The sequence below is a fragment of the Diprion similis genome, chromosome 4, assembly GCF_021155765.1.
Source record: "Diprion similis isolate iyDipSimi1 chromosome 4, iyDipSimi1.1, whole genome shotgun sequence".
Classification (NCBI taxonomy): domain Eukaryota; kingdom Metazoa; phylum Arthropoda; class Insecta; order Hymenoptera; family Diprionidae; genus Diprion; species Diprion similis.
Genome location: NC_060108.1, coordinates 19,008,010 through 19,023,699, shown reverse-complemented (window position 1 = coordinate 19,023,699; position 15,690 = coordinate 19,008,010). Strand labels below are relative to the sequence as shown.

Genomic DNA, 15,690 nt, shown 5'->3' with positions numbered 1-15,690 from the left:
TCTCGGAGATTTTCCGTCGCGATTAGGTCTTTGCCCCGCAGCCTCCCTATCGCAGGCATTAAAACGATCTTCTTCGTTCTCGAAAAACCTGCGACACAAGTCAAAAACCTAAAGCCCCCATCAGGCACACTCGAGTCGCGTCGTAAAAAGATGCCGACGCATTGCTCGCTGCAGGGAAGAAAGATCCAAAGAACAGGGAAAAAAGACAATCGTTAAGCATCTTTGCTTGCGCTTAAGGTATGGCAAAGAAAGGGGCTGATGTTCTTCCCGGATATTCTGTTATACACACCGTGTATTATAGCATCCGTCGAAGACACTCTCCCGTCAAAGGGAGTTACTCTTCCAGGATTACCGGCTTTGCTTGCTTCCATTTACCTACCTTCGCTGCCTGTTGCCTCGATCGCCGAAAGGGAGGAAAGGTGCTGAGGAGAGACGAGGGGTCAGGGTCGATGGATGGGAACCCGTAAGCTGAAAAGAATCTTGTCACACGGCGCCTCTTGCCCTGTAAGCCGGTAATGATACGTCGCAGGTTGAGGATTACCGGGGACATTTTTCGATTTCCGAAAAAGAATCAGAATAATCGAATAAACAGGGATGTGAATAGGAGCACCGAACAATTTCGCCCGCATTCGTATCATTTATTTATGAATTAGGCTCCCGAAAATTATGCCTACTTTTTTTTTAATCGTTAGACTCTTGAATCTCCGTGAGCAAATTTTTGAAACTGCGCTATTTAGGAATCTTCTCTATTACGGGATTCAACTGACGAATTCTGCTTTGATTGATGTTGCAGCTGAGAATGGGAATGCAACACCAACATCAGCAACAACAGCAGCAACAAGCAGCCGCAGCGAGGTGTCACACGGGACCATCGCAGCGTCATCCAGGCCTTCAGCCAAATCTGCAAGTACGAAGTTTCCAGTTTTACAAAAATTAAAGTAAAATGCCGTTGCTTTGAATATCGCAAAATCTAGCAGCACGTCGCGAGGGTTTCTCTGCGGTGTCGTTACTATTTCCCTAGAAATTCTTGAAACATCGGGTATGAATTTATGAAAATCCTTTTTACTCGGCCTACCTTTATATATGTAAATTCTGGAATTATTTTCTCCAGCAGAATTTCACGAGCTTTAATTACGTTGTTTTTTTCGGTGAAATCGGTTGACCCCCTGCGGTGCATCGATCTTCATTTATTTAAATTTAATATCTGCATCAGTATAATTAGCCTTTTCCTCTTAAATAATTGATAAATTATGAAAAATTATTTATTTTTACATGTCATATTTTTCATTCGTGTCTATGAAGGTGTTGTACTTTTATTTTCTTTGGGTATTTTTTCCGCATCTTCGACGTACATATCTATATTCTATATGTATTTACTTCTGTGTAACACTGTGAATATTATACCAAATTATTTATACAGTCATTTTGCAAAGGCATGCAGTGACGTATCCTTACGGTAAGCTGCAGTCACGGCGAACCCCTTTTGCCCGATATTCCGTCTCATCAGTCGAGTTTAGATAAGTCATACAGCAATTGCTCATTTCGCGAAGTCAATTGAAGCGTGATGTAATGTTTTACATATGCGATACGTCTGCATATGTGCGGGTTGCTACACGCGCACAATATTTTAGCACGTCTGACTGCACAGCGAATCAACGAGGACTTCTGACTGTGATACTCCGGTGATCCCGTTGGCCTCTGCGTATCCCATTGTAGATGTAGGACCTGTAGGGCACCTATGTACCTATAGTATACAATACACATACATATACTTACATGCGTGCATGGCAGCAAGCCTGGTCTGGGCACTAGGGTCGTGTATTGCACTGGCGCACGACAGTGTGTGCCAACAAGCTAAGTTCGTTTCACAGATGACCGCCTCGGTTGAATGCAGCCTCCGCAGCCAGCATCCCGCGAGAATATTACATACGCTGAAATTTATACGAGTATATCGACTCATGACGTTTATACAGAGGGAGTATAAACACGCGTAATAGTTTTGGAGGCGGATAGAAGCTTGCTTAAATAAATAGAGGATCAGGTACAGATTCAGTTGGTATGATTAAAAAAACTTTATGCAATATTGATCGAGAGGTAAGTGCGCAAGGTGTAAAAAAAAAAAATTCAATATATTCGTACAACAATAATTTTCTCCGGTAATTGAAGATGCATCCGTAAATTACGTTTCAACTGATTGTGAAATAGAATGAGAAACACTTACGAGTCGTTATTAGCTGGAAGAAACATGTTTCGAACAAGTTGTTTTCTAAATTTTTATTTCGAGCGCCGATTCCCGTAACAGCATAACGAGCCTTCCTTAATTTAGCATCGGTAAGTTGTAAATTATTGTGATCCGTTTTGGCCCACCTGCACCCGTTGCAATTAATCAAGGAAATTATTTAAACGAATTCGACCCAATTAGGTAATAAATAGTCGACCACCCACCCACTCCATAAGCAGGACGAGAGCAGGACGTATACACGCTCCTACTTACAATTAGTTTTGAAATGAAACAGGGCCCGTCGGGTTTAGGGCTCGACAGGGGAGTGAATTAATAAAACAACCCCTGGACGTTGCGAGGCTCGCTCGGTGCGGCCTGATATAGGTAGGTACATATATACGAGGCCGACATGCAGCCAGAACTCATAGCATACATACTGCGCCGCTACGCAGATGTGCATCAACGTCGAGGCCCTCCCAGCTTTTATTTTATTGCCAAGGCTTTTTCTAATACCGAATACAAGTTTGCATATCGTGGCTTTCGTGCATTGGCATACGAAACCTGGGGGCAAGTAGTGCCGACTTCGTGATAATGGAGGATAGTTCCATTGTTTTAATCCTTAACTTCAATGCTCTAATAATGCAAAGTTATTTCAATAATTCCGCAGTTCTTTCCTTTCACAGTATTTGACGTATTACAGCATCGTTAATTTTTTTTATAATGGTAGGCTATTATTCGCGATTTCAGAAATCGTCCCGAAAAATCACAGCTTGCGATCTTATCTACACATGAAATCTGTTTTTTTCGCAATTGTTTGGCAAATTTATATTCCGTTGTTTCCATGTTTTTCACAGCGATATTTGCCGTCTCGCTGGGGGAAAAGTTGCGGAAAAATTATTTGGTGCTGGATAGAACAGAGTCATATATCACTCGATTTTATTCGATACGCGCAAGCCGTTCTTGATATTCAAATTCTTTGTAAAGTGAAAATTGTAATTTTATTAGCGAACATTGTAACACCTGACCTGCGTCTAATGGAGCATGCAAAATCTAGGCATATGCAAACCTATTGTGAGTCCTGTCGCGCACCCTTTACTCTCCCTCCTTGATATATGGGGTGATCTGCATAGAATAACACATGTACGTGTGTCGCGTATATCTGTAGGTGCCGCAGGAAAAGATTACAGTAGTTTTTAGGCACATCACTTGCGCCAAATTACAAATCATAGTCAAATACGTATATAGATTAAATAAATAAATAAAAAATAAAAAAACATGTGAGGCGATTTGGAAAATTATATATCATCTCCGATTGCTTAAATTCTTGTAATTTTTATCTCTCACATCTATTGCGGATGATGGCTGGATAGCTTCATAGATTCTCACAAGATCTTCATAGATTTTCGGCTGTAGACGGTGTAACGCACCAAGCATTAGGGGCACTACGTTTATGAGATAGCTTAACAGGCGCTTCGTGTCTAACAGTGTTAATAGTTCTCGCTTAGAGCTACACGAGAGAGAACATGTGCATGTTTATCTTGATTTATAGCCGTGCGAGCTGTAGTCGAAATTGAACGCAGTAGTGTTTTGCATTTAACGGGGGCGTTGCTGGCGACTATATACAGATACACATACATATATATTTATTCAAGTAGGTATATGAACATTTTTGTCACCCCAAGTAGCAAGTTGAAACAACGATCTAGTCGGTGAATATTAACTGCATATCACAGCGAGGGTAGTTTTTTTTTTTTTTTTTTTTAATTTTTTACTTTTCGTTTTTTGTTCAGTTCTACAGCTACGCTTTAAATTTCAATTATCAAAATGCGAACTGTATGTAATGAAAAAATTTGTTTTCCTCTAGTAATTTAAATAGTTTGCTGGCAGCACGTACAGGATTGAAATTCATTCCAGTTCTCACACCTTAAGGAATTATTTCTTCCTCATTAAAGATATCCAGATGGATATTTTTTACACTTGACACGCATATTTTCTTGTTCTTCTTCTTTTTCTTCTCGATTTTTTTTTATATGCGTCCGTAGTACTTTGTGTCCTTTATACCATTTTGGCTACAGTCATTTGTCATCCTTGGACCTTCTTCACCTGCCTCTTTATAATATGTATGTATGAGAGAATGCTTGGCGTTCTTTACACGTAGTTAAAAAAACAGTCGACATGATATTTTACCACGCATGTAATTTTGATGCTGAAACCAGATGCCAATTTACTTTTTTTCTGCGTTTTTTACAGGCGAGAAAGCTGAAGAATGACTTGAGTCACGGTCATCACAACTAGGATGGTTCGGGTTTGGTTTATCGGTTTTTAGCATTCTTCAATTCTTTTTTCTTCATTCTATCACAAACGCATTCGGCGACAATGCGAATGCGCGTTATCTTCGAGTCATTTTTTACCTGTATATTGTTATATTCACATGTTACGTCTAGCTATAAATAGGTGTTTAAGAAAGTGTATTATCTCGTCATAGAGACCTTGTGTCGTAACTGTTGTATAAGTAAAAATAATAAGAATATTATTAACAACAATAATACAAATATTAATAACAATATTGAATTAAAAATAATATAATTAATAAACGGCCATAAATCCGAGAGACTTTTTGGAATAGTATTTTTTTTTACGATTTTCTTTCTTTGATTTTCAACTCAAACTTTTGTAGATGAAGAATTTTTCGTCTTATTAAATCAAATTTAATTTATATATATCCATACTTAGTTTCGAAGTTTTGACTCTGCACAGAACGGAATCGAAGTGCAAAAAGACAAAACGAAAAACACAGTGACGAACTTTCCCATAAACCATGTAACATGCAACGAGCGTAACGATTCCGCAACATATAGCCTAAATAATTGAGATACTTGCGTCTGTGCAGGTAATGGGAGGGTGCGTTGGTTAAATGATGTCCCCGTTTTCAGATCGTTGATTCTATTGTCGAAATAAAAACTTCCGAATCACTGAACGACGTAACCCTTTAGTTGACAGTTCCCCTGCTTGGTGGGGCGGGATCACCCAGGTGGTAAGGAAATAAACGTCACCAGCGAAGGTAGGTACGGGTTGAATTTCTCAATTGATTTAACTGACAAAGCGTGAAGCGAGACGCTACGGGGTGAAAAAAGAATTCTAATTCTAAAAAATCGAGTGGTTTCATCTAAACGTACGAAGAACCTCGCACGCTTTTATTTGCTACATCTGTAGAGTGCAAGAAGTCTTTATTTAAGCTTTCCATGTGAATGAAGAGATTCGGATGTCGCGACATTCAACTAACGGGATGTGGAAAATAAAGAATTCCCAATGAAACTGGGGTAAGTTCGTCTCGCAAGGCAGCAAACATATTTGCAAAACGCAATATGCAATTTTCATGGCAAATCATTCATGTTCGTCTGTTTCATTGTCTTCCATGTCTGAGAACTGAAGATGGACCTGAAGGCCACGACGATGTTCTGTACTATAGATATACTTGAAATTGCGTGCGACCCAAAATGCCTAATAATATTGCGTCGATATCAGCAATTACCGAAGAATAGTAATGACTCTCTCTCTCTCTACCTTCATCAATAAATCAAGGTACGAAGCATGCGGTATACGGCGCTAATAATGTTGCGAGATTAGCATGTCACTTAACGTAGCGTAACTGGCTGAGGGGTGTCTGGGTGAGCAAAAGGACATTTATTAAAATTATACGCTCTTCGCTCGATGACGATGCACAGGGTTTGCAGAGGAACCAGTATGTAGATCCGCCGTGAAATCGAGTCGTCTGACAATGAGCAACCGTGATAGTTAAGAAGAAAGTTTAATGAAAATGTCATACCTACCTTTTACCGCGACATATTTCTGACCATTGTTTTTTATTCGTATAATCGTCCCTTTCAATTCCTGATACTGCCCGTTTTCTATGCACTGGAATACGGATCGACGCACCGTTCGCCAAACGTCAGTTTCCCTTTGTTACGCTGGATGATGGGATGAGAGCCAAAGTATGTAATTTGGATTTGAATTCGGAGGGTCGGTGCAGATCGTGGGAGGAAGGGACGGCTGAAAGCTCTGCATGGTCTCTAGTCTCCTGTGGGCTCGAGGCTTCGGGCATCCAAGTCCATGGTCTCTGGGCTTTCGGATTGTGTGCTCTTAGGATTCCGGGCGCGTTACGCAGCTTCCCTTCGACGTAGAATCGCATACTCAGGTGTTCGTTCTCCCACCAGAATTCGTCGAGTGTTTGGTATTCGTATTAGTAGTGAGGAAGGAAAGAACCAAGGCGAGGGAATCCCCATTCAATTTAGTCGACGATTGTTGCACGGCATACACCTGATCCCCCAACCTGAAATTGAACCTCGTTTTACGCGGAAGTTACCAGCGAGCAAACGACAAACTCGGGGCTTCGCCGACTCCGGGTATTATACATGTGATATAATATTTCCTGCAATGTTTCACCATTTTCTCAAATAAACCGGTTTCCAGCTTGTACTAGGACAATATATCTCTTGTTAAGGTTAGGACGCATTTTGATGCGACCTGTGTTTGATTGAAAAATGCAGATCTTCACGGCAGACTGCAGATTTCGGATACTGGATAGTCCGTACAATCCATAATTTATCCTACCCTCGGGATGACTTCCAGAAAATCTTGAAGATATGTTCTGAGGCATTCCTAATGTTCAAACGAAGTCTGGAAAAGTTTAACAACAAATGGTAAGTTATCTGTACTAGAATTAGAATTTGCCTCTGAGCCCTTCCCAAAATTCATGGAATTCTCCATTCCTCGCGTTTGTAATAACGCTCAAATTAGTTGATAATTAAAAATGTTCAACGCGTTTGAAGGAAAGCGAAACTAATCACACTGCGAAGCTTTTTGCGTTCTACACTTTCGATCATAAGGCATTAAATAAAACGTCTATATAAAGAACTCAGGCTGGTGTTAAATTGATATCAATAAAACAGGCTTAGGAAGGGACGACGACCCCTCAGTGGCCGGTTCAAAAGGCAGGCAGGCTCCGAAATCCGTGGCCCTGGATCCCGAGGTGGAAATGCAGGCCTCAAACCAGGAGCCGGGAGCCTTCGCCGTCGTAAACCCTCCCTTGGATCAACGCTCGGATGATCCAGGCTTATCCCAATCATTCCTACCCCGTATCGGGCTCCTTCCTGGTGCCAATTACGTCAAATCAACGTCAAGCGACAAAGCCTGCCACATCACTAGCCGCGATTGATCGTGCGTACCTCATGGGAGAATTTTTATAGGGAATTTGAAACTTTACAACGACATATCGAATGTGACCAATTCCAATTACTTTGTCAATGAAATTTCAAATCACGTTTCCACTATATTACAGAAGCATTCGTGTCTAACTGACTATGATTAGCTCCAGACTGCACTCAGAGTACGCGATACACGGCGGCCAGCTATTTCCATAGCTAGCTCTAGCTGACAAATCGAGAGGACTGAAACGTGACTACCAAACGATGCCCATTTCTCTTCTCTCCGAGACAAATTATGGTGAAAGCAAAACGACTCAGTCCTCAGGCTGCGCGCAAAGACTCGGAGACGGGATGAGAGCAGGGTGTTTTGTAAACAAACTGATTCAGTGCTCCAGTCTTGCGCCAGAATAGTACCAAAGCGATGTGTGATCCGTCACGGACAAAGGGCACCCGAATTTCAACGGTCAAAGCAGTCAAAGGTCCCGACCAGTATTCCAGCCGATACTCAAAAACTCTCAATAACTTTTTCGCAAATCACCAGCGAACGTCACCATTCCCTTCCTCTGATTGATTGGCCCTCGCATTCCTCCCGTGAAAATCTCACAGCGGTTACAGTTACTTGTAACTGTATAGTAGCAAATGAACCCAAATCGAACACTTGGTATTCGATCAAGTATCCGGACGTTTAGCGCAAAGTCAGAGAGGTGAGTAAAAAAACTTTTGAATAACGTCATGTTTGGGCAAAGCTTATTATACACGTTAGTACAGGGTGAAGATTGAATCGGCACATCACTGATAACATTCATACGGTACCTAATCCGACTTATGCATCTGCATTAAAAAAAAATTTGAGTCTAGATTACGGTAATGGATCTCTTCTGTTATCCGAATTAGGCATCTGCATACGATTATAGATTGCAGTCACAGGCTCCCAGCAGCAAAAGACCACTGCACCATAATACGCAATGGCACGGTACGTGTAGCCAGTGCGAAGCAATATGATGCAGGTCTGTGATTTACAGTAAAAAACTGACAACAAGATGTCGTTTATGTGGCGGAATTTTTGTGGCAAGGATTCATACGCGTAATCAATTTAGAATGTAAAACTGTAAATTCATTCTTTCATCTACATTTTGTTAAGCAAGACGAAGAGAGGGAGGATGAAAAGGGGATAATGTGAAAAATTGTTTTTGCCATCATGCGGTTGTGAGTCAGGCAAAATGGATTAACATTTTTTATGTCATCGCGTCTTCATTGTAACACGTCATGGCCTCGCCCCTACAGCAACCCCAATTACATGTGTAGAGACAGACGTGTGTGTGCGTATACGCTGTGCGTAAAGCGTAGGTACACACGTATGCAACCACCGAAATTATTCCGAACATATCCTCACATATGGCAGGTACATTATTTTTGCGTTACACGTTTTATGCTGTATGTATATCGCATGTGCACATTGTATAATCGACATATGCCATGACTTGACCTTGTTTCATGCGATCTGCAACGTTTAAAGAGGAATGAGGAGAGGGGAGAAAAGTGAACGTGGACGACAGGTCGATGACTTTCTGGAATTGAATTTTTTCGTTTCTTTTACCATCACCATGACCCTTGCTCTTCTGTGCTCATTATATTCAACCCCTGTACACGTAGATGATACAGAAGAGAACAACGACCGGTCTAGTGAAAATTGTTGCAAGTGTTACTACCCTCATACTATCAATTTATCTGTCATCGCGTTAATTACACCTTGTTGAGCTGAAGGGATACAGAGTGGTAAACGTTAAAAAAGCGCATAAGGTGATAGTTTTACGTGTTGAAAATACGGGGAGTACACGCGGATATTTATTTATTTATTCATTTTGATATAGGTTACATGAGACAGTAACAATACAATATCATACGTCATGATGTATCCTACAGAGATACAACGCACCTGTGTGCAGGATGAAACTTGAACTATAATTACAAACAACTAGAATGAATATCGAAAACCTATAACACTTTGCGTATTCTTCTTACAATAATGTATATTGCACTTCTCTTTCTTTATGTACTTTGTGTCTTTCACTTCAATACTATGTAGCAGCTTGTGAAGTACTAAACACTGACACTCGAACATTTGTACTAGAAGTAAGGCATACTAAATAAATTGACTGACTTGAACCGAAAACCTTGTAGTTATGAATTTGTTACTTATGCATTCTCCAACCCTTTAGGAACCTGGTACAAGGAAGTTTTATAGCAGTAACAATTGATTCAACGCTTCCAGCAAGTCAAGACTGTGTGCAATAAATTCGGTTCAAAAGTTTTCGATGATATGGTGTGACAGAAAGTTGATTCCAATTTTGTATAGAATCGGTGAAATTTCGAGAAAAATTCCAAAGAGTCCATAAGTTGGCCTGACTATTTGTAAGAGCTAACGAATTCTTATCCCAGAATCGACTCGTGTAACCCTTTCAAGACTACGTACACACGCAGTAATACGAGGAAGACTTCGATTGGATTGTGAGACCAACAGCAGAGCTCTGACAAAGCAAATCATTTGTTTTTGGCTGTAATTTTTGAACGGTTGCTCGCAGCGCATTCGGACTGCGCTTAATCGTTTTCTCTCGCAAAATTGCGTCGGAATAGGGCCTGGAGAAATTCATCGCAGCACTTTTCAGAATCGTCGAAATTTTCGCAAAAAATCCAAAGGGGTTAGCCTTACTTTTTTCGTGATTTTCGGAGCTGAAAATTTGGGGTCTCTGAATCGATTTGTATGACCATTTCTTGGCTAATTGGCACCCCAGGAACTCGAAAAACATTTGAAAAGAAGCGTCGGACGAACAGCAGAGAAATAAGGATGAAAATCTGCAGTTTTTCGGCTGTAACTTTTGATCCGTTGCTCGCAGAGTACTGGGACAACACTCATTCGATTTCTCTTGAGAAATTACTTCGGAATAGTGCCCTAAAGATTCAATTGCAGCACTTTTCAAAGTCGTCAAAATTTTCGACAGAAATCCAAAGGGGTTAGCCTTACTTTTTTTGCGATTTTTGGAGCCGAAAATTTCTGGTTTCCGAATTGATTTGTATGACCGTTTCTAGGCTAATTGGAACCCCAGGAACTCGGAAAACACATAAAAAAAAGCGTAGGACCAACAGCTGAGAAATGACGATGGAAATCAGCAGTTTTTTGGCTGTAACTTTTGACCCGTTAATCGCAGCGTATTGGGACTGCGCTTAATCAATTTCTCTCGGAAAATTACTTCGGAATAGTGCCCTAAAGAATTAATTGCAGCACTTTCCAAAGTCGTCAAAATTTTCGACAAAAATCCAAAGGGGTTAGCCTAACTTTTTTTGCGATTTTTGGAGCTGAAAATTTCTGGTCTCCGAATTGATTTGTATGACCGTTTCTTGGCTAATTGGAACCCCAGGAACTCGAAAAACACATGAAAAAAGCGTAGGACCAACAGCTGAGAAATGACGATGGAAATCTGCAGTTTTTCGGCTGTAACTTTTGACCCGTCAATCGCAGCGTATTGGGACTGCGCTCAATCGAGTTCTCTCGAAAAATTACGTCGGAATAGTGCCCTAAAGAATTAATTCCAGCACTTTTTAAAGTCGTCGAAATTTTCGCCAAAAATCCAAAGGGGTTAGCCTTACTTTTTTTGCGATTTTTGGAGCTGAAAATTTCTGGTCTCCGAATTGATTTGTATGGCCGTTTCTTGGCTAATTGGAACCCCAGGAACTCGAAAAACACATTAAAAAAAGCGTAGGATCAACAGCTGAGAAATGACGATGGAAATCTGCAGTTTTTCGGCTGTAACTTTTGACCCGTTGATCGCAGCGTATTGGGACTGCGCTTAATCGATTTCTCTCGGAAAATTACATCGGAATAGTGCCCTAAAGAATTAATTGCAGCACTTTTCAAAGTCGTCGAAATTTTCGCCAAAAATCCAAAGGGGTTAGCCTTACTTTTTTTGCGATTTTTGGAGCTGAAAATTTCTGGTCTCCGAATTGATTTGTATGACCGTTTCTTGGCTAATTGGAACCCCAGGAACTCGAAAAACACATTAAAAAAAGCGTAGGACCAACAGCTGAGAAATGACGATAAAAATCTGCAGTTTTTCGGCTGTAACTTTTGACCCGTCAATCGCAGCGTATTGGGACTGCGCTCAATCGATTTCTCTTGAAAAATTACGTCGGAATAGTGCCCTCAAGAATTAATTGCAGCACTTTTCAAAGTCGTCGAAATTTTCGCCAAAAATCCAAAGGGGTTAGCCTTACTTTTTTTGCGATTTTTGAAGCTGAAAATTTCTGGTCTCCGAATTGATTTGTATGACTGTTTCTTGGCTAATTGGAACCCCAGGAACTCGAAAAACACATTAAAAAAAGCGTAGGACCAACAGCTGAGAAATGACGATAAAAAGCTGCAGTTTTTCGGCTGTAACTTTTGACCCGTCAATCGCAGCGTATTGGGACTGCGCTCAATCGATTTCTCTCGAAAAATTACGTCGGAATGGTGCCCTAAAGAATTAATTGCAGCACTTTTTAAAGTCGTCGAAATTTTCGCCAAAAATCCAAAGGGGTTAGCCTTACTTTTTTTGCGATTTTTGAAGCTGAAAATTTCTGGTCTCCGAATTGATTTGTATGACTGTTTCTTGGCTAATTGGAACCCCAGGAACTCGAAAAACACATTAAGAAAAGCGTAGGACCAACAGCTGAGAAATGACGATAAAAAGCTGCAGTTTTTCGGCTGTAACTTTTGACCCGTCAATCGCAGCGTATTGGGACTGCGCTCAATCGATTTCTCTCGAAAAATTACGTCGGAATAGTGCCCTAAAGAATTAATTGCAGCACTTTTTAAAGTCGTCGAAATTTTCGCCAAAAATCCAAAGGGGTTAGCCTTACTTTTTTTGCGATTTTTGGAGCTGAAAATTTCTGGTCTCCGAATTGATTTGTATGGCCGTTTCTTGGCTAATTGGAACCCCAGGAACTCGAAAAACACATTAAAAAAAGCGTAGGATCAACAGCTGAGAAATGACGATGGAAATCTGCAGTTTTTCGGCTGTAACTTTTGACCCGTTGATCGCAGCGTATTGGGACTGCGCTTAATCGATTTCTCTCGGAAAATTACATCGGAATAGTGCCCTAAAGAATTGATTGCAGCACTTTTCAAAGTCGTCGAAATTTTCGCCAAAAATCCAAAGGGGTTAGCCTTACTTTTTTTGCGATTTTTGGAGCTGAAAATTTCTGGTCTCCGAATTGATTTGTATGACCGTTTCTTGGCTAATTGGAACCCCAGGAACTCGAAAAACACATTAAAAAAAGCGTAGGACCAACAGCTGAGAAATGACGATAAAAATCTGCAGTTTTTCGGCTGTAACTTTTGACCCGTCAATCGCAGCGTATTGGGACTGCGCTCAATCGATTTCTCTTGAAAAATTACGTCGGAATAGTGCCCTCAAGAATTAATTGCAGCACTTTTCAAAGTCGTCGAAATTTTCGCCAAAAATCCAAAGGGGTTAGCCTTACTTTTTTTGCGATTTTTGAAGCTGAAAATTTCTGGTCTCCGAATTGATTTGTATGACTGTTTCTTGGCTAATTGGAACCCCAGGAACTCGAAAAACACATTAAAAAAAGCGTAGGACCAACAGCTGAGAAATGACGATAAAAAGCTGCAGTTTTTCGGCTGTAACTTTTGACCCGTCAATCGCAGCGTATTGGGACTGCGCTCAATCGATTTCTCTCGAAAAATTACGTCGGAATAGTGCCCTCAAGAATTAATTGCAGCACTTTTCAAAGTCGTCGAAATTTTCGCCAAAAATCCAAAGGGGTTAGCCTTACTTTTTTTTGCGATTTTTGGGGCTGAAAATTTCTGGTCTCCGAATTGATTTGTATGACCGTTTCTTGGCTAATTGTAACCCCAGGAACTCGAAAAACACATTGAAAAAAGCGTATGACCAACAGCTGAGAAATGACGATGGAAATCTGCAGTTTTTCGGCTCTAACTTTTGACCCGTTACCCGCAGCGTATTGGGACTGCGCTCAATCGATTTCTCTCGAAAAATTACGTCGGAATAGTGTTCTGAAGAATTAATTGCAGCACTTTTCAAACCGTCGAAATTTTCGCCAAAAATCCAAAGGGGTTAGCCTTACTTTTTTTGCGATTTTTGGAGCTGAAAATTTCTGGTCTCCGAATTGATTTGTATGACCGTTTCTTGGCTAATTGGAACCCCAGGAACTCGAAAAACACATTAAAAAAAGCGTAGGACCAACAGCTGAGAAATGACGATAAAAATCTGCAGTTTTTCGGCTGTAACTTTTGACCCGTCAATCGCAGCGTATTGGGACTGCGCTCAATCGATTTCTCTAGAAAAATTACGTCGGAATAGTGCCCTCAAGAATTAATTGCAGCACTTTTCAAAGTCGTCGAAATTTTCGCCAAAAATCCAAAGGGGTTAGCCTTACTTTTTTTGCGATTTTTGGAGCTGAAAATTTCTGGTCTCCGAATTGATTTGTATGACTGTTTCTTGGCTAATTGGAACCCCAGGAACTCGAAAAACACATTAAAAAAAGCGTAGGACCAACAGCTGAGAAATGACGATAAAAAGCTGCAGTTTTTCGGCTGTAACTTTTGACCCGTCAATCGCAGCGTATTGGGACTGCGCTCAATCGATTTCTCTCGAAAAATTACGTCGGAATGGTGCCCTAAAGAATTAATTGCAGCACTTTTTAAAGTCGTCGAAATTTTCGCCAAAAATCCAAAGGGGTTAGCCTTACTTTTTTTGCGATTTTTGAAGCTGAAAATTTCTGGTCTCCGAATTGATTTGTATGACTGTTTCTTGGCTAATTGGAACCCCAGGAACTCGAAAAACACATTAAGAAAAGCGTAGGACCAACAGCTGAGAAATGACGATAAAAAGCTGCAGTTTTTCGGCTGTAACTTTTGACCCGTCAATCGCAGCGTATTGGGACTGCGCTCAATCGATTTCTCTCGAAAAATTACGTCGGAATAGTGCCCTAAAGAATTAATTGCAGCACTTTTTAAAGTCGTCGAAATTTTCGCCAAAAATCCAAAGGGGTTAGCCTTACTTTTTTTGCGATTTTTGAAGCTGAAAATTTCTGGTCTCCGAATTGATTTGTATGACTGTTTCTTGGCTAATTGGAACCCCAGGAACTCGAAAAACACATTAAAAAAAGCGTAGGACCAACAGCTGAGAAATGACGATAAAAAGCTGCAGTTTTTCGGCTGTAACTTTTGACCCGTTAATCGCAGCGTATTGGGACTGCGCTTAATCGATTTCTCTCGGAAAATTACGTCGGAATAGTGCCCTAAGGAATTAATTGCAGCACTTTTCAAAGTCGTCGACATTTTCGCCAAAAATCCAAAGGGGTTAGCCTTACTTTTTTTGCGATTTTTGAAGCTGAAAATTTCTGGTCTCCGAATTGATTTGTATGACTGTTTCTCGGCTAATTGGAACCCCAGGAACTCGAAAAACACATTAAAAAAAGCGTAGGACCAACAGCTGAGAAATGACGATAAGAATCTGCAGTTTTTCGCTTGTAACTTTTGACCCGTCAATCGCAGCGTATTGGGACTGCGCTCAATCGAGTTCTCTCGAAAAATTACGTCGGAATAGTGCCCTAAAGAATTAATTCCAGCACTTTTTGAAGTCGTCGAAATTTTCGCCAAAAATCCAAAGGGGTTAGCCTTACTTTTTTTGCGATTTTTGGAGCTGAAAATTTCTGGTCTCCGAATTGATTTGTATGGCCGTTTCTTGGCTAATTGGAACCCCAGGAACTCGAAAAACACATTAAAAAAAGCGTAGGATCAACAGCTGAGAAATGACGATGGAAATCTGCAGTTTTTCGGCTGTAACTTTTGACCCGTTGATCGCAGCGTATTGGGACTGCGCTTAATCGATTTCTCTCGGAAAATTACATCGGAATAGTGCCCTAAAGAATTAATTGCAGCACTTTTCAAAGTCGTCGAAATTTTCGCCAAAAATCCAAAGGGGTTAGCCTTACTTTTTTTGCGATTTTTGGAGCTGAAAATTTCTGGTCTCCGAATTGATTTGTATGACCGTTTCTTGGCTAATTGGAACCCCAGGAACTCGAAAAACACATTAAAAAAAGCGTAGGACCAACAGCTGAGAAATGACGATAAAAATCTGCAGTTTTTCGGCTGTAACTTTTGACCCGTCAATCGCAGCGTATTGGGACTGCGCTCAATCGATTTCTCTTGAAAAATTACGTCGGAATAGTGCCCTCAAGAATTAA

The 15,690-nt window shown here is 40.7% G+C and overlaps 1 protein-coding gene across 3 annotated transcripts in view; it reads left to right on the top strand.

Annotated features, from left to right (window-relative positions):
* Window positions 1-4,796, top strand: part of LOC124405533 (protein big brother-like) — a 53,211-nt gene extending 48,415 nt beyond the window's left edge. The window contains exons 5-6 of one of the 3 annotated variants that reach the window (XM_046880505.1): window positions 794-907; window positions 4,472-4,796. In XM_046880505.1, the coding sequence (XP_046736461.1) occupies window positions 794-907; window positions 4,472-4,516 (159 nt within the window). In that variant the 3' untranslated portion in view covers window positions 4,517-4,796. The remainder of the gene's footprint in view (window positions 1-793; window positions 908-4,471) is intronic. The other 2 variants (XM_046880504.1, XM_046880506.1) reach the window with 2 other exon arrangements.
* Window positions 4,797-15,690: the final 10,894 nt, after the last annotated feature.